At 32.6% G+C, this 16,863-nt stretch overlaps 3 protein-coding genes across 7 annotated transcripts; 2 read left to right on the top strand and 1 right to left on the bottom strand.

Moving 5' to 3' along the window:
- Nucleotides 1-5,871: 5,871 nt before the first annotated feature.
- LOC145955746 (uncharacterized) lies at nt 5,872-9,199 on the top strand. Of its 2 annotated transcripts, XR_014432429.1 has the most exons (6): nt 5,872-6,248; nt 6,322-6,525; nt 6,607-6,843; nt 6,926-7,569; nt 7,643-8,310; nt 8,397-9,199. XR_014432429.1 is itself a non-coding variant. In XM_083070871.1 (5 exons), the coding sequence occupies exons 1-5, from the start codon at nt 5,991-5,993 to the stop codon at nt 7,821-7,823; spliced, it is 1,524 nt and encodes a 507-aa protein (XP_082926997.1). In that variant the 5' UTR covers nt 5,872-5,990; the 3' UTR covers nt 7,824-9,199. The 2 variants fall into 2 exon arrangements, 1 of the variants encoding a protein (XP_082926997.1); XM_083070871.1 differs by having other exon boundaries at nt 7,643-9,199.
- A 364-nt stretch (nt 9,200-9,563) lies between these two features.
- LOC109792491 (putative polygalacturonase At3g15720) lies at nt 9,564-11,821 on the top strand. Its single transcript, XM_083071833.1, has 6 exons — nt 9,564-9,808; nt 10,319-10,510; nt 10,637-10,844; nt 10,937-11,018; nt 11,185-11,293; nt 11,678-11,821. The coding sequence occupies exons 1-6, from the start codon at nt 9,707-9,709 to the stop codon at nt 11,798-11,800; spliced, it is 816 nt and encodes a 271-aa protein (XP_082927959.1). The 5' UTR covers nt 9,564-9,706; the 3' UTR covers nt 11,801-11,821.
- A 739-nt stretch (nt 11,822-12,560) lies between these two features.
- On the bottom strand, nt 12,561-16,255 carry LOC109792490 (uncharacterized). 4 transcript variants are annotated; one of them, XM_020351901.3, is made up of 4 exons: nt 15,730-16,209; nt 15,610-15,650; nt 13,716-13,875; nt 12,561-13,218 (listed from the first exon to the last, which is right to left on the bottom strand). In XM_020351901.3, the coding sequence occupies exons 1-4, from the start codon at nt 15,925-15,927 to the stop codon at nt 13,183-13,185; spliced, it is 435 nt and encodes a 144-aa protein (XP_020207490.1). In that variant the 5' UTR covers nt 15,928-16,209; the 3' UTR covers nt 12,561-13,182. The 4 variants fall into 4 exon arrangements, 1 of the variants encoding a protein (XP_020207490.1); XR_014432430.1 differs by lacking the exon at nt 12,561-13,218 and having other exon boundaries at nt 13,529-14,120; nt 15,730-16,255; XR_014432432.1 differs by lacking the exons at nt 12,561-13,218; nt 15,610-15,650; nt 15,730-16,209 and adding an exon at nt 13,993-15,602 and having other exon boundaries at nt 13,529-13,875.
- Between the last annotated feature and the right edge of the window lie 608 nt (nt 16,256-16,863).

Genomic DNA, 16,863 nt, shown 5'->3' with positions numbered 1-16,863 from the left:
GATAGATAACATCAATACCTATTAAAGAATGAGGGTACCAGAGTTCCATAAGAACATAATTTGTACCCTTACTATGACAGACATTGACCACTTGACATAGAAAGTGAACATTCTATGTCAGGTGTTAACTCATCATAGAATGCTTGGATATTCTATGTTGTTTGGATCTATGTCACATCCCGAGCCAACATAGAATGTCCAAAATACTTGTCATGGAATGTCCCCCTTACACTAGTGTAGTAGGGATAGTATAAAGATGTGCAAGCAACCAGAGATGGAGAATATGGAGAGTAGAAAGAACATTGATAGCAAGGAGTGCAAACTTAGTTCATGCAATTTGGCCCTAATAATAAGGTTTTTCTATGGTGGGTATTGATTCACCTATCATAGAAAGGTTGGGGTCAACTATAATGTTTGACCTTCCCCAACATTTTCTATGATTAGTGTTGAATCACTTGACATGGAAAGATCTTTTTATGTCTGATGAGTCAACATCCTTCATAAAAAGGTTATACATCAACTACAAAGTTAAGATTTCACAAAACTTCTTATGATAAATGTTGATTCGCTCAACCTAAAAAAAATCTTTCTATGTTGGGTGGACCAACACTCATCATAGTGAGTTTCGCCTTATTTACAATTTTGTTACCTTATCACTTTTTATTACATGTTAATTTTATCTAATATGAAATTATTATCATAGAAAGCCTTTTTTGCACTAGTGTTTGTATTTTGAGTGCCTTAGGTGACATTAGAGATTGGTACCCATGCATATAGAAGTAAAAGCATGAATTGCAGAGTTGGTTAATAGTGAATGTGATTGGTTAACTATGAGATTAATATATTAAATGGATCATGATAATAATAAATGTATAGGTTGGTTTCAATGGTGTTGTGTATGTTATTTTAGATGTTATCTTTTTTCCTTATATGTGCTACACATGTGAGATATACTCTCATTCCTCTTGTTGTTTCTATGATTGTTTTTCTTGTTTGGGCTAAATTTCATGTAGGAGTTGATCAGTTATGTGAGGTTGAGCATGACGGTGACAATTTGTCAAAGGTTGAGGCTTCAATTTTATTTTGAGTCTTACTTTGATTAGTATGACATCAGGATTAACGGACAATTTATGTTTTTATATATTTCTCCTCTAAAAATCATGTTTCTTTTAACTTATTATGTTGTACTTTCTTTGAGAGTTTATAAAGGTTGATTTGTGTCTCTACTTTTCAACTTATATCTTGTTTTATTTTCTTTATTTATTAGCTGAAGTTTTTGGTCAATATTTAATATGTGAGAAGCCTCTTACGATATAAGTAAAGAAATTTATTTTTAAGAAACATTTCCTTTATATGTTTAAATAAAAATAAATTACATTTTTCTCTTTAAAGATTTGTGAGTATTGCACTACCACTATCTTATTATATTAAAATACATAATTTATAGTATTTACTCCATCTTGCTATAGAATACATTTAAATAAAAATAATAAATATTAGATAATTGTTACAGTTATTAATATATTAAATAATTTTTTAAATGTCTATAATTATTTTAGAAATTATGCTAGAAATTTTATTAATCAATTCTATAAAATAATTCATTAAATTTATTAATTAATGTTCTTAGGTGATTTATTTATTTAATTTATCTTTACATTTAGATATTTTTGTTAGATATTTATTAACAAGATATATTTTTTAAACACCATTGTATCTTAAGATATTTTTCATTTAATTTTTTTTATCAAAATCTCTCATCTACTAAAGAAAAAAAAAACAATTATCCTGTACTCACACACGTTTTATAGTAAAATCACTAGTGCAAAAAAGGGTATTTACGTCACCCAATTTACGTCGCAAACCACAAACACCGACGTTGTAAAAACGCGGTGGCAGTTTCGTAAATAAGTGGAGACAAATTTACGTCGGACCCCTCTTACACCGACGTAAATTAGGTAATTTACGTCGGGTACCTCCAATCCGACGTTAATTTACGTCGGGTACCACTATTCCGACGTAAATTTACGTCGGTGCCATGTAGTCCGACGTAAATTTACGTCGGTTTCACCTAGATCCGACGTAAATTTACGTCGGAGTTAAACAAGGGCGACGTAAATTTACGTCGGCGACGCCTTATCCGACGTAATAGTTCTCCTATATTGCCCCCAAAGTCCCATTTTCATTCCCGCGCTCACAGTTTATACGAAATCCTCTGAATTAGTCGAGTCTCCCTCTGCGTTTACGGCTACATTCAACGTATCCAAGTTTGTAAGTGTCAGCACGTTGGTCGTTTGAGGTTAGTTTGTTGTCCCCGTAATTTATTTGTTTTTTTTGCTATTTGTTCATCTGGAACGGGCCGTTCTGCAAGGAGAACGGGCCGTTCTCCTTGCAGAACGGGCCGTTCTCCTTGCAGAACGGCCCGTTCTCCTTGCAGAACGGCCCGTTCTCCTTGCAGAACGGCCCGTTCTCCCTGCAGAACGGGCCGTTCTCCTTGCAGAACGGGCCGTTCTCCTTGCAGAACGGGCCGTTCTGCTGGAATTTTTTTTGTTGTAATTTGATGATCTGGAACGTCCCGTTCTAGTTTCAGTACGGCCGTTCCAGATGCATTAAAGAAGAGACTTTTTTAGGCATTGACCTTTAGTTTACCATCGATTTTTTAGGGTTGTAGTTTAGGTTAAAAAAATTATGAATAACTGAGTCAATAGTTAATTTGTGTTAATATATAGATAATGAATCGAAGTTGGATGAATGCAAGTCGCATTAGTCAAGAGTACAGAAATGGAGTTGAAGAGTTCTTACAATTTGCAAGAGAAAATGGGAAACCCATCAAAGGGGCATATTATTGTCCATGTGTTCGATGTTTGAATCAGATACGTCAAGAAGTTGGAGAAATACGTGATCACCTGTTTATATATGGTATTGTGAAGAGTTATACAGTATGGACATGGCACGGAGAAATATTAGACATTCCAACAATGTCAACAACTGAAAATTTTGAAGGGATGAACGATAACTTAGAAGAGATGATACGTGATGTTGGTGAAGAAAATTTTGAAAGAGCACATGTGTATGATACCTTAAAGTCTGATTTTGAGCAACCATTATACCCAGGATGCAGTATGTTTACAAGATTATCAGCAACTTTAAAATTGTTTAGTTTAAAAGCAAGAAATGGTTGGACTGATAAAAGTTTCACAGAATTGTTGGAGTTATTGAAGGAGATGCTTCCAGAAGATAACACGTTACCTATTCGCAACTATGAGGCAAAAAAGATACTATGTCCAATGGGTTTGGAGTATAAGAAGATACACGCGTGCCCTAATGATTGCATATTATATACAAATGATTTTGCTACACTGAAAGTGTGTCCCACATGTGGATTGTCGCGGTTCAAAAAGAAAACTGATGGAAGTAATGGTGAGGAAGAAATAGAGGGTCCCCCTGCTAAGGTCTTATGGTATTTGCCAATAATACCTAGGTTTAAAAGATTGTTTGCCATTAAAGAAGATGCAAAAAACCTAACATGGCATGAAAATGGTAGAAAATGTGACAACTTTCTTCGACATCCAGCTGATTCTCCGCAATGGAAGAGGATTGATGAAACATTTCCAGAATTTGGTGCAGAGTCAAGAAACTTGAGAATTGGTTTAGCTACAGATGGCATGAATCCTTATGGGAACTTAAGTAGTAAACACAGTTCATGGCCAGTTTTGTTGGTCATTTATAATTTGCCTCCTTGGCTATGCATGAAGAGAAAATATATTATGTTGTCTATGATGATATCAGGTCCCCGACAACCAGGAAATGACATAGATGTGTATCTTAGTCCATTGATTGATGACTTGAAAATGTTATGGGACACAGGAGTGGAGGTGTTTGATGCATATCGTGAAGAAAAATTTACCATGCGTGCAATGTTATTTTGCACAATAAATGATTTTCCAGCATATGGTAACCTGAGTGGGTATAGTGTGAAGGGTCATTATGCATGTCCTATATGTGAAGAAAACACAAGTTATACCCAATTGTTCGTAGTCATCCATACCGTAGATTGAAGAAAGCATTCAATGGAAGTCAAGAGGATGAAATTGCCTCGACACCGCGCAATGGTGAAGAAGTATATCAACGGGTGAAGAACATTAACATTGTGTTCGGAAAGACGCAAAAGAAGTCAACTGAGAGAAATATCTGGAAGAAACGATCAATATTCTTTAATCTTCCTTACTGGTGCAAGTTAGATGTTAGACACTGCATAGATGTGATGCATGTGGAGAAAAATGTTTGTGATAGTGTAATTGGGACATTGCTAAACATCAAAGGAAAGACTAAAGATGGAGTGAAAGCACGACAAGATTTGGTGGACATGGGTATACGTTATGAGTTGCATCCTCAGTCTATTGGAAGACGCACTTACTTGCCTCCAGCTTGTCATACTCTATCAAAGAAAGAAAAAAAAAGCTTTTGTGAGTGCTTAAGCAGTGTGAAAGTTCCACAAGGGTACTCCTCAAATGTTAAGAGTCTGGTGTCTATGCAAGATTTGAAGTTAATTGGTTTAAAGTCTCACGATTGTCATGTGTTAATGCAACAACTTTTGCCTGTGGCTATTCGTAACATTTTACCATCTTCTGTTAGAGTTGCTATTACTCGATTGTGTTTATTCTTCAATGCCATTTGCAACAAAGTAATTGACCCTATAAAGTTAGATGAGTTAGAAAATGAAGCAATCACAATCTTGTGTCAATTGGAAATGTATTTTCCACCTTCATTTTTTGATATCATGGTGCATTTGATAGTTCATTTGGTTAGGGAGATTCGATTGTGTGGCCCGGTTTATCTTAGATGGATGTACCCTGTTGAGAGATATATGAAGATCTTAAAAGGATATGTCAAGAATCAATACCGCCCAGAAGCCTCTATTGTGGAGAGGTACATTGCAGAAGAAGCCATTGAGTTTTGTTCTGGGTACATGTCGAAATCAGAACCAATAGGAATTCCCAAGACTCGACATGATGGGAAACAATTTGGTAAGGGTAGTCGAAGTTTAAAGATTAGAACTGTGAGTCGAACAGAAGTTGACCAAGCACATTTGTACATATTGAACAACACTGATGAAGTAATTCCTTACATATCAGAACACATAGATGAAATCAAGATAGCACACCCTCGGATGACTGAGAAATGGGTATTGAATGAACATAACAAGAGTTTTTTAGCTTGGTTTAAGAAAAAGGTTTATGGTGAGGTTAATGCTTCTGATACACTTTTGAGACTCGCGCGTGGGCCTAACAATGATGTCATTACATTTGGTGGGTATGACATTAACAAATATTGTTTCTATACAAAAACAGAAGATGACAAAAGTAGAGTACAAAATAGTGGGGTTACAATTCAGGCTGAGGCTGTGCACTTTGCTAGTTCAAAAGATAAAAATCCCATTACAGCATCCATGAGTTATTTCGGAGTCATAGAAGACATATGGGAAATTGATTATGTTACGTTTAGAGTGCCTGTGTTCAAGTGTAAATGGGTTGATGGCAATACAGGTGTGCGGACAGATGATTTAGGGTTTACTTTGGTTGATTTGAATAAGGTCGGCTATAAGGATGAACCTTTTATTATGGCATATCAAGCAAGACAAATTTTTTATGTAAATGATCCATGTAATGAGAAATGGTCAGTGGTCCTCGAAGGAAGAACCATGCATGGAACTCACGAAGATGAGTCTCTAGATATGCATGAGACACCGTCTTTTTCAAGCAGATCATTTGGTCCTATTGCGGACAATGAAGTGGACGAAATACATGCTATTCGAAGTGATCATTCTGAAGGAATATGGGAAAACATTCCAACCTAATAGGTTTCTGTTTATGTATTATTTGTTTTTTTATTAGTTATTTTGTTGTTATATTGTTATTATCTTTTTTACTTTATTTGTCTATTCAATTAATTCATTGTTTTAATAATGACAGTTTAATTTTTTCAGGATTATGGAGGATTCTGGGTCTGGCAGTGGAAGGAGGGAAGGTAGATCTGTCACTCGATTGTCTGGGTTGACAGCTGGGCGCATTGCCAAGGAGAGGACATCGGTTGAGGTGGATCCTCGTTCTGGCAAGGCATCAGGCCCAAATGCTGCCAAGTTTAAGAGCTATTTGGGAGTCCTAGCTCGACGACATGTTTCTATTATCATTCCATCATGGGATGACGTTCAGGAGGTTGACAAGAACCTCATGTGGCAGGATATTCAGGTATATACTTTCACATCCTTTCAATATTATATAACTTAAATACATTATTTATTATTTGTTGTTATTTTCATAGCAAAATTTTGACATTCCCAACACTGAGGGCATGAGGAGGAAGATGTTATCTGCCCTTGCCAGCAGGTGGAGAGACTTCAAGACTTTCTTGACACGGGAGTATGTATTTGGAGAGCGCCAAAATGAGACTCCCTGTCTAAAGTACCAGATCACTGATGAGGAGTGGATGCAATTTTGTGCCACTCGATTGGACCCTTCGTGGCAGGTTAGTTATCGATAACTTTTACATTGACACAAATACTTAAGGTATATTTTAATTTATCTCATTTTTTTTGTATTATTGCAGGCTAAAAGAATAGCTGCCCAAGAACGACAAGCCAAGAATGATGCACCCCATCTATTGTCAAGAGGGGGATATGAAAGAAAAAAAAAGCAAATGAAGAAGGCTAGGGCACAGGCAGCAGGGGTTGAGGATGCTGACCGTGTGGAGTCACCTCCCCGCCATGAGATGTGGATAGCAGCCCGGACAAAACCAGATGGGCAAATGACTTCTGAGTCTGCAAGGGTCGTTGCTAATAAAATAGTAAGTAAAAATATACAAATTAAGACTCTTCATTTCAACTCATTTAATTCATAAGATTTTTTAATCTTCCTTATTGTTGCAGGAGGATTTAGTTGAGCAGAGCACCCAAGGCTCATTTGTTTCCGATGGTCGGAATGATATCCTCACAACGGCCATAGGAAAGCCAGAGCACGGAGGTCGTGTGCGTGGTGTTGGTGGTTCTTGGAGCCACCGAGATTTCTTTGGTGGCCGATCATCGAGGAGCACTGTCGACTCTTGCAGTCAAGAGGTTATACAGAAATTGGAGCAGAGATTGAAGATGCAGTTTGAAGAGAAACTGAAGAATATTGAACAACAGTTTGAAGAGAAGTTTGAACTTTTGGCTCGTTCTCAGCAACAGACTGCAGTTGCTCATGATGGTGTTCGAGTCAGCACTAAAGGGAGTTGTGCTGCTCCAAATTTCTCAGGGGAACATGCTCACACTGATGTACCAAACCAGTGCGAGTTATATGTTGAGGATGACCCCCCACGGTTAGTGGCTATTGGCCGAGTATTTGAGGGTGGCTCAACCATCCATGGTGTCCCTCTACCACGATTAAAGAAGCAACCAATTCAATTGCAGTGGGACATTAGAGTTTTTGGAGTTGATAGCTCTGATGTTCCACTATACATATCTCTGCCTGATGCATTAGAGATTGTTGGGGGAACCTCCATGTTAAATATATCTATCATACAGTTGTGGGCCATGTAAGTCATATTTTCTTTTATGAGTCTAAATTTACAATAATTACATTTAACTTATAATAATTATTTGTGTTAGGTACATGGACAAATTGAGTGTGGAGCAAGCACAAGCAGAAGTATATGGATTTATTGAGCCTCAATCCATCCAAAAATCAGGAAACACTCAGGTCCAGATCCAACAATATATGCAAACATGGATGAGTGACTCAAGAAGACATATATACATGGCTCCATACATTGACGGGTTAGTTTTTTAATTGATTTTTTAATCATGGTAATTTTTTAACTGATTTGTTTGTCATACAATGTAGGTCTCATTGGCAGTTAATGGTAATCATTCCTAAGGAATATACCGTGGTGTGGTTTTGTTCACTTCATCGAAAACCAAGCCACGAAACTAAAAGCCAATTACATGGGTAACTAAATTTTTTCATTATGTTTTAACACTGTAATTATATATATTGGCTAACATTTATTTTTATTTCAATTAATTAGAATCGTGTCTGGAGCTAATATATTAAGTGGAAGAGCCAGATCATCAAAGTCATTACATTTCATATACCCTAAGGTTAGCAAATTAATTCATACAGTCAATAATATTTAAATTTATTGACTTTGGAATTAATAGTTATTTGTTTCTCATTTTAGTGTAATAAGCAACAAGACTCGTTTGAATGTGGCTATTACATCATGTATTGGATGAAAGCCATAGTTTCTGCGGGTATTATTGATTCTTGGGCGCAGGTAATTCATATCAAAATTTATTTAACTATATTTACCTTTAGAATAATTAACATTGCATATTAATGACACTTAAATTACCCTTTCAGGTCTTTCAAGATCCATCTCCATTGCCCGAAGATGAGATGCTCAAGATAAGAGAACAATGGGCAACTTTTTTTCTAAGTTTAGTTAGTTAGATATTATGTTTATAGTTTGATAGTTAGTTATTTAGATAGCATTGACAAACATGTTTTATAGCTTTTTTAGGATAATAGGATTTACATTGTCATAATTTATGTTTTTTAAGATTTATATATTATTTTCTTTTTGTCATTCAATTTTGAAATACAATTTGAATTTCTATTCTGGACTGCCTGGTTTAGATTTGGTATTCTGGATTATATTTATATGCAGGTGTTGGGTATATCAATTTACAAACGTTTTTAAAAAAAAAACTGCCACAATTTACGTCGGACGTGGCCTTGTCCGACGTAAATTTACGTCGGGCCTGTCAAAGACCGACGTAAATTTACGTCGGACAAGGCCACGTCCGACGTAAATTTGTGGCACGATTTTGACCCTTTTTACGTCGGTCTGAAAAGTTGCCCGACGTAAATTTACGTCGTCTTCCAGTGGCGACGTAAATTTACGACTCCCGTATTAACGTCGGACTCTTTTCCGACGTAAAATGGTCAAAATACACGACGTAAAACACCCTTTGTGTACTAGTGAATAATATATATACTTGTCAATAAAAATTATTTTTATCTATAATTATATTCTCATAATTGTTAAAAAGTGTAGATGTAGGTTATGTGGGTATATACATCAAACAAATTTTTAACTGCATATATTATATTGATAATGATACTTTTTATATATCACTATATATATGTAATATTTTTTTGTAATGATCATAATTAATAATAAAAACTTATTTTAATGATTATGTTATTATTCATTTATCTATTTTTATTTCTTTGATCCATTTAATTATTCATTTCCAATTATTGTGAAGCAACTTTTATCTATAAAAACTCATACAACTATTCTTTCTTAACAAACTAGCAAAAAAAAAATTTTGTTTAATTTGCGAGTTGACTTTTGTTAAAAATGCAACGGCTAATAATCTCTTTTATCTTTCTTCACTTTTTTGTATCTCCCACTTTGTGTATCCAAAGCAATGTTCTAACCCAGATGACATATGTCAATGTGATGGACCAAGGAGCTCGTGGCGATGGCACAACTGATGATTCAAATGTACATGGCTTTCTACTTTGTTACTTTTTTTTAATTTATTTATGGGGAGGTTTATATGTAATTCAAGTATGCATTAATTAAGTAGTATCTATATTCTAACAAAATATATTCTAATTGATTCTAGGCAATTTTAAGTGCATGGCAGAGTGTGTGTGGAATGTCAGGGCCAACAACTTTACTCATACCTTCAGGAAAAGTATTTTTTGTGAAAAGATTAGGGTTCAATGGTCCTTGCAAGGCACAAAGTGTTGGCATTCAGGTATAGCTAGCAAACCAATTTTCGATCAAACTTCAATTATTTCTTGGCGGATATATGTGTATATTTCAAGTTAAGACTTAAATATGTGTCTATTTCTTGGAAAAAATTGTAAATTTTAATTTTTGTTTTACAATAATTTTTTTTGTTTTTATTCTTCTAAAAATATAAAACTATTATTTTTTTTCTATGCTATTATGCGATTCTTTTTAAGAATTTATGTGATTATGTTTAGTGATTATTTTAAGTAATACCCATTAATGATTATGAACTATAGCATGTGGCACTTCTAAATTTTTTCATATAACTTTGAAATAAATGTTATTTATTTATTTATCATAATGTGATTATTAGGGACTAAAATCATAACACATTCATATTACAATAATTAAAAACATATTTAAGTCTAAAGTAAATTAGTCAAAGCGAGAATAATACATAATTTGATATGCTTTACCATACAAATGCACAATACTTTTTTTTCTTCAAAAATAATAGTAGTTATTTTTATTTTTGTTTTGCTTTAATTTGTTGCAGTTAGCAGGGAAAATAGTTGCTCCAACTATAGATGCATGGGTTGGTGATAAGGGAAGTTGGATTGTGATCTCAAATGTAAATGGATTAACAATTGATGGGCAAGGAGGAATTATCGATGGCAATGGTTCTTCTTGGTGGGAGAACTGCAAAACTTGTCAACGACCAACAGTATGATATTATATATATATATATATATATATATATATATATATATATATATAAATTTTAAATCATTACTATTTAAATATTTATTAATTTAATAATTAATTATTTTGGTGTGACAATGTAATGCAGTCATTGCGTTTCCAAAATTGTAATGGTCTTGTTGTGAATTCTCTAAGCATGACAAATAGTGCTCAAGCTCACATATCCGTAAGTAGTTGTGTTGGAGCAAAATTCTCTCAAATGAATATTACTGCTCCTGAGAACAGTCCCAACACTGATGGCTTTGATATTGCTGGGTCCAAATTCATAACCATACAAGATTCTACTATAGCAACTGGTAAACTAAACTAATACACAATTTTTAATTTAGTATCGTAAACTAATTATTACATGTGTTACTTTAATTTACCTTTTTATCTTTCAAAACAGGTGATGATTGCATTGCCATCAACGGTGGCAGCTCCAACATCAATGCCACTAGGCTTTTCTGTGGACCTGGCCATGGGATAAGGTTTATATAATTTTTATATATCCTAGTTTCTCTAATATTATATTTTAATTTATTTATGAAAGCATGATATATTCAACTTAATTTTCTTCTTATTTTTGACAATTCTTATGTTTATTCTTATTATTTTTGACAATTGTTATGCATCAAACATGTATGAATCAATCAGTGTTGGCAGTCTGGGTAGAAATGGAGCTCATGAGACAGTTGAAGAGGTTTATGTATATAATTGCAGTTTCACTGGAACTACAAATGGAGCAAGAATTAAAACAGTGCCAGTGAGTAATTAATAAATTATATACGGATGGATTAGTAGCTATTATTTTCTTTAATTAGTTGATTTTGTCTTTTGAATAAATAAAAATAAGATATATTTGATTGAATGTTAAATATATCTTTTTACCACATTTTTATATAATTATTGACTTTTATAATAATTATCTTGTAAGTTATATACCATAAATTAAAAATTTATTAAATTGGATTTAAAATCACATTATTTAGCCCTTTAATAACGAAGAGTATTTTAATTGTGATTTTTTTATTATTTAATCATGTTTCATTTATTATTTGGAATATGTCATTACATTTTCTCGATCAATTATTTTTCCATTTGTTTCACTAATTATGTGTTTCTTTTTATATTGTCCAATTTTATACAGGGTGGATCAGGTTATGCAAGAAAAATCACTTTCGACCAAATCATATTAAACAATGCTCAAAATCCAATAATTATAGACCAAAATTATAACGCTATAGCGCCAAATGCAGTGGTAAAAACTTGAATATATGTATATTCATATTATTTATTTTGATTTTAAGTTGCCTATTATTTATTGCTTACTTCAATTATGTTTTGAATTTGAGCAAAATAGGGGCAAACAGTGATGGTTAGTGAAGTGACTTATCGTGGATTTGTTGGAACTTCGGCTAAGGACTTGGCAATACTCTTGAAATGTAGCACATTGGGTTGTTTCAATATTACATTTGATAATGTTGACATTGTATCCTCAGAACCAGGAAAACCAGCCTATGCATCTGTAAATAATGCCCATGGAACAGTTACTAATACTGTTCCAAAATTCTCTTTGTTGTCATGAATTCAATCAAAAAGATATGTTTTGAATAAAAATCTGTTAGTTTTTTATTATCTACACATCTAATGAAGGATATATCATTTGCTTTTAATCTTTCCTTAATTTTTAGGATTTATAAGTTTATACACTAAAAAAAACTGGTGATTAGCGTTTCTTTAATCTGGCGATTTGAATAATTAATAAAAAAAACGTTATATTTTTTTAATAAATGTATAAACCATCAGAAATGTGTGTACATTTTTTGGTGATTTAAAACCTTCATAATGTTTTAAATTTTTTATTTTTTTATTTTTTGGCTTTACCCAAGTTCTATCCTACTTGTTAATGAGGTGACCAAAGTTAACATTCCCAGTCTTTTAACATATCACTAATAAGCGCCACATATACGGTCGCCAAAAATCATTTGTAATGATATTTTGTAAATGCTGGAATCTCTTTGTGGCGGTTTGAAACCGCCACAAAATGCATTTTAATTTTATTTTTTGTTTAATTTTTTCATTGTCTAGCTGTTTAAAACTACCACAAAATTAACTTTAATTTTGTCTCATTCAGCGGTTTTGGGAGTTTTAAACCGCCACAAATTGCGTTATGTTCAAAACATGAATAATGCATTGTTGAAGGAAGAAACAGTAGCAACAAATGAGGCAGGTCAATCTTTAAGTACCAAAACATTGAACTTCGATCTCAATGAGCCCTATGTTATGGAGGATTAAGTAGTTTGTGTAGTTCTCCATTTTGCTATATTAGATATGTTGTGTTAATCTTGCAGTTTTATTATTATTTTACTTCAACAGAATTTGATCTTTGTGTGTGAGAGAGATTCTACAATAATATTTCAATGCACTAAAAATAATGAGAAATGGTTGAGTTAAAAAATGAAGAAATTTCATATTCTACGTTGTGAAAAGTGTAATTTAATAATTCCAAAAAATGTGACAACAAAGCACAGATTCACAAATTCCCAATTTACCTCATCCATTACTAACTTTCCATATTCACCAATTATATTCATTAATCTGTGATCATCTACCGTACAATCTCGAATTTCTCGAATAGGGACATCACCAACATCAATTAGCACTCGTGCATATCTTGTAATTCTTTGCCTACATAATCAAAATTGTGCTATTATAAGCTATTAAGCTACTTATTATCATAATTTACAAGTAATTGAAGGCCTAAAACAATTGCTTCCATGAACATGGTAGATTCACAGACAAAGAATAACTAGATATAAGGAATCATGCATCATTATAGAAGTCCATGCTATCCTCATAATATAACCAAAAGAGAAAGGAAAAAGTATTAAATTGCTTTCATGTTCTTCATTTATAAAGCAATAACAGTTTTATATAAATGCTAACAACATGGAAGTTTCGCAACAACATAAAATCCCAATATTTTAAGAACTAGAAATAATATCCATAATTTCAAGGTTTCAATTAGGTAAGAGTTTTGCATTCTTGAACCTTCTACTAACAAAATTCGATGCAAAAAATCAATTATCATTTGCAGATGAGTTTACAAAGCAAATTTTAAGTTGCGCTAAAACTAATGACACTTTCCAAGATTTCTACTTTCCAAAGGAAAACCATATGACTACCTTCTTCAGTAGTTGAGTTTGTACTATCACGCCAAATGGCCTCGCTAATGCGAGGCAGGGCAAATGTAGGACCTTGAAGGAAAGATAAATTATGTCCCAAAGGAACTCCAGGAAGAGTTGAAGTTGCTTTAGCACCTCCCAAAGCACGCACAAGTTCTCCCTAGAGAAAAATAGCTTATGCATTTATATTCTTTCATGCAAATCTTATAATCAAAATCACCAAAATAAAATATTAAATTATGGGTCACAAAACTAAATAAACACAAATATGGAATGCCTTAATCTTTGCTCTTTCTCAAATAAGAGTAAGTGAAGCATCTATGACACGACTTTGGCCTTTCTCTAGTAAAGTAGCAAATACTTCTGCAGCATTTAGACTTGGCATTGAATGGATGCCTCTGCGTGCTATAATTGACATTTTTGTACCAAAAGAACAAAACAATTAATTAATTAATTAACATATTTAGAGGCCAAAGAAATTTTGTCAATTTTACTCCTATTAGATGAAACAAAGTAAAATTAAGCATGGTCACATTCATGTAATTAAAAGTGAAAAACAAAAAAACATTTTCTGAAACCGAATAGCCCCTAACCTCTCATCCTAAAACACAAATGACAAAACCCAGCAAACACAGCCATGTGACTCAACTTCTAGCATACATTAAGCAATTGCTTCAACCTCGATTTTGAAACACTAATCAAAATGCCTTTCTTCTTTTTTTGTATTATTAAAATCAAAGTACAAACAAATAGATAACTAGATTAACTGCACCTTTACTTCCTTTTTTTTTCTCTAATCAGAAAATAGCATAAAAAATATCATAAACAATCATTGATGTTACCATTGAAACTGCTTTAAGTTCGCCTACTCTAAGAAAAAATTTGTTTACCAGAAACAATTTACTGAAGCTTGTGATTGACAAAGTTCTACTGCTATTGTAATATTATAATGCCCTGTTTGTTATTACTGATTCCAGTAAATTGTCTTAAAGTTGTTTTTTATCATAAATTCCTTATGAATACTTTAAGTAAACTATCGTACTCTGATCTTTTTTACATTTGTCCAAAAAATAAAAACTACAGTTAAGAATGATTGAAAACATCCAAAACCCAGTTCATATCCTGTATTAGTCCAGATCTTCATTTTTTTACAAGCCTCTATCTTCTTAATTAACAACAACATCTCTTACTTTTTATTCGCTTCCTATCTTTTTTCTTTCTTGAAGTGTTATATATTTTCCTATTAGTATGAGTTTTCGAGTAGGTTCTTATTGTCTCAATAGAAATTACAATGACATTATACTTGCTGGTTTTGTTTAAGGACAAAAATGTGAGTGATATACTGCAGCTAGTGTGAGTTTGATTACCTATGAAATTAGAAAGAGTGACTGCTGCAACAATTAAAGCAATTAATTTGATTTGTGCTGAACTAGGATTAAGAGATTACTTAGGAGTTGTTTGGTGTGAACAGAGTTGTCTGCTCCAACATAAGCATGAAAATATTAGCGAGACAAAAATGGACAAGGATTTTGCACATGATAAAAGGCCTTTTGGTAAGCCTGTCACATATAACGAGCCTGCTAATATTGCTAGGCCAGAAAATGTTAAAACTGAGAAAGAAACTAGACAAGATAAGCAAGAAAATGTGACCCAAGCATCTGAACATATCAGCAATGGAACATATCAGCAAATCTTTTCGATTGAGGTTCTCCCTCTCTTAAAAAAACCATAGATTTAATTCAACGGATTAATGAGATGAAAAACATCATGAACAAGCCAATTTCAAATCAGAACATCAAAAACAAATAACACTCGTAATTTCAAAAGGAAAATAACACTATAATTTCAAATCAAAACGTTAAAAAACAAATAATGAACATTCGTATTCCCTCACCTCAAATTTGTAATCTCTGAAAAATTTGTTCCACCTAAAATCTATGAACAAAAAAATCATAATAAAATATTATACAAATCAAAAATAGGTAATCAAAATGGATATGAATCCAAAACTTGCCTTAAATGAAAGCAACCGATTGAAGAACAACGTAGAGAAGAGCAAGCTTAAAGAAGCTCTTGCAAAATCACTAACCCTAAATTGGAAACTTTGTAAAATGGTTTCACCGTAAATTGCTTCACGAACGATTATGTTGAGGGGGAAGAAGAAGAAGTTTGAGCGTGATAGATTTTCGCAAGTAAAGTTTCCGCGGAGCATTCCAAGTTAGGTTTTTTTAATTTTAAATTTAAGTTCTTTAATTCTTTTTTTTTTTTACTCTCTAAATTCTTTTAAACAAAAATATAAATATGCTTTAATTAAGTTGTCCACGTGGTCACACAAAGAGTTGATAAATGGATAATTAGATACTTATACATTGTGGCCGTTTAAAACTGCCAAAACTTTAATTATTTTGTGGGGTAAAGATAATTCCTAGAATTACAACATTTTTTGGTGGTTTATTAAAACCGCTAGACATAAATTGCCACTAATTAACTAATTTTTTGTAGCATATTTCTCATATCTAATTAAAAAAATAAAGTGTCTTATATAATTGATTAACTTTTGTCTTAAAACACTTATATATTTATATATACAGTTACATTTCTTATCTAATTCCATTACAGGAATCATTTTATTTTCCGGTGGATTTTTTTTGGCAAAAATATATAATACAGATTATTTTACAAAATTAAATCTGCGCAAAATTTCTGAGAAATTTGCTAAAAAAAAACATGTACAATGTTTTTATTTGCTATATTTGATGTGAAAATATTGTCTATAATATAATTTTGTGCAGATAAAACCCGTAGAAACTGTCATAGGATTTCTTTTTATTTTTTGAAAATTTTCTTTGAATATAATTTTGGAAGTGATATTCAATAATATTTTAATACCAGCGTTTATAAAAAAAAATGCCACAAACTTTTTTCGGCATACGTGAATTTGACAGTTATTTTAGCCATCAAGAATGAAATTTGTAAGGAATTTTAGCCACTAATAATTATAATTTTAACTGTCACAAACTACAATATCTTTTATAGCGATAATCTCATGCTTTCCATTATTAGGGACTTAATAATTTACTATAACCATTTTCCTTTAACACATTCCATTAAATGCTTTCGATTAATTAAAACAGTACGTGTATATTAG

The sequence above is a fragment of the Cajanus cajan genome, chromosome 3 (genome assembly GCF_000230855.2).
Source record: "Cajanus cajan strain Asha chromosome 3, NIPB_CcT2T_4, whole genome shotgun sequence".
Classification (NCBI taxonomy): Eukaryota; Viridiplantae; Streptophyta; class Magnoliopsida; order Fabales; family Fabaceae; genus Cajanus; species Cajanus cajan.
The sequence above is the reverse complement of the archived record's forward strand: the minus strand, read 5'-3'. Positions and strand labels throughout refer to the sequence as shown.

Excerpts from the sequence above, each read along its gene's own strand:
- LOC145955746 (XM_083070871.1), top strand. The coding sequence starts at position 5,991 with ATGGAGGATTCTGGGTCTGGCAGTGGAAGGAGGGAAGGTAGATCTGTC. Across the intron at positions 6,526-6,606 it reads GATTGGACCCTTCGTGGCAG|GCTAAAAGAATAGCTGCCCA; the intron begins GTTAGTTATCGA and ends GTATTATTGCAG. Across the intron at positions 7,570-7,642 it reads ATCATACAGTTGTGGGCCAT|GTACATGGACAAATTGAGTG; the intron begins GTAAGTCATATT and ends TATTTGTGTTAG.
- LOC109792491 (XM_083071833.1), top strand. The coding sequence starts at position 9,707 with ATGTCAGGGCCAACAACTTTACTCATACCTTCAGGAAAAGTATTTTTT. Across the intron at positions 10,845-10,936 it reads AGATTCTACTATAGCAACTG|GTGATGATTGCATTGCCATC; the intron begins GTAAACTAAACT and ends CTTTCAAAACAG. Across the intron at positions 11,019-11,184 it reads GGACCTGGCCATGGGATAAG|TGTTGGCAGTCTGGGTAGAA; the intron begins GTTTATATAATT and ends TGAATCAATCAG.
- LOC109792490 (XM_020351901.3), bottom strand. The coding sequence starts at position 15,927 with ATGCTCCGCGGAAACTTTACTTGCGAAAATCTATCACGCTCAAACTTC. Across the intron at positions 15,651-15,729 it reads ATCGGTTGCTTTCATTTAAG|ATTTTAGGTGGAACAAATTT; the intron begins GCAAGTTTTGGA and ends TTTTGTTCATAG. Across the intron at positions 13,219-13,715 it reads AAACTCAACTACTGAAGAAG|GCAAAGAATTACAAGATATG; the intron begins GTAGTCATATGG and ends TTGATTATGTAG.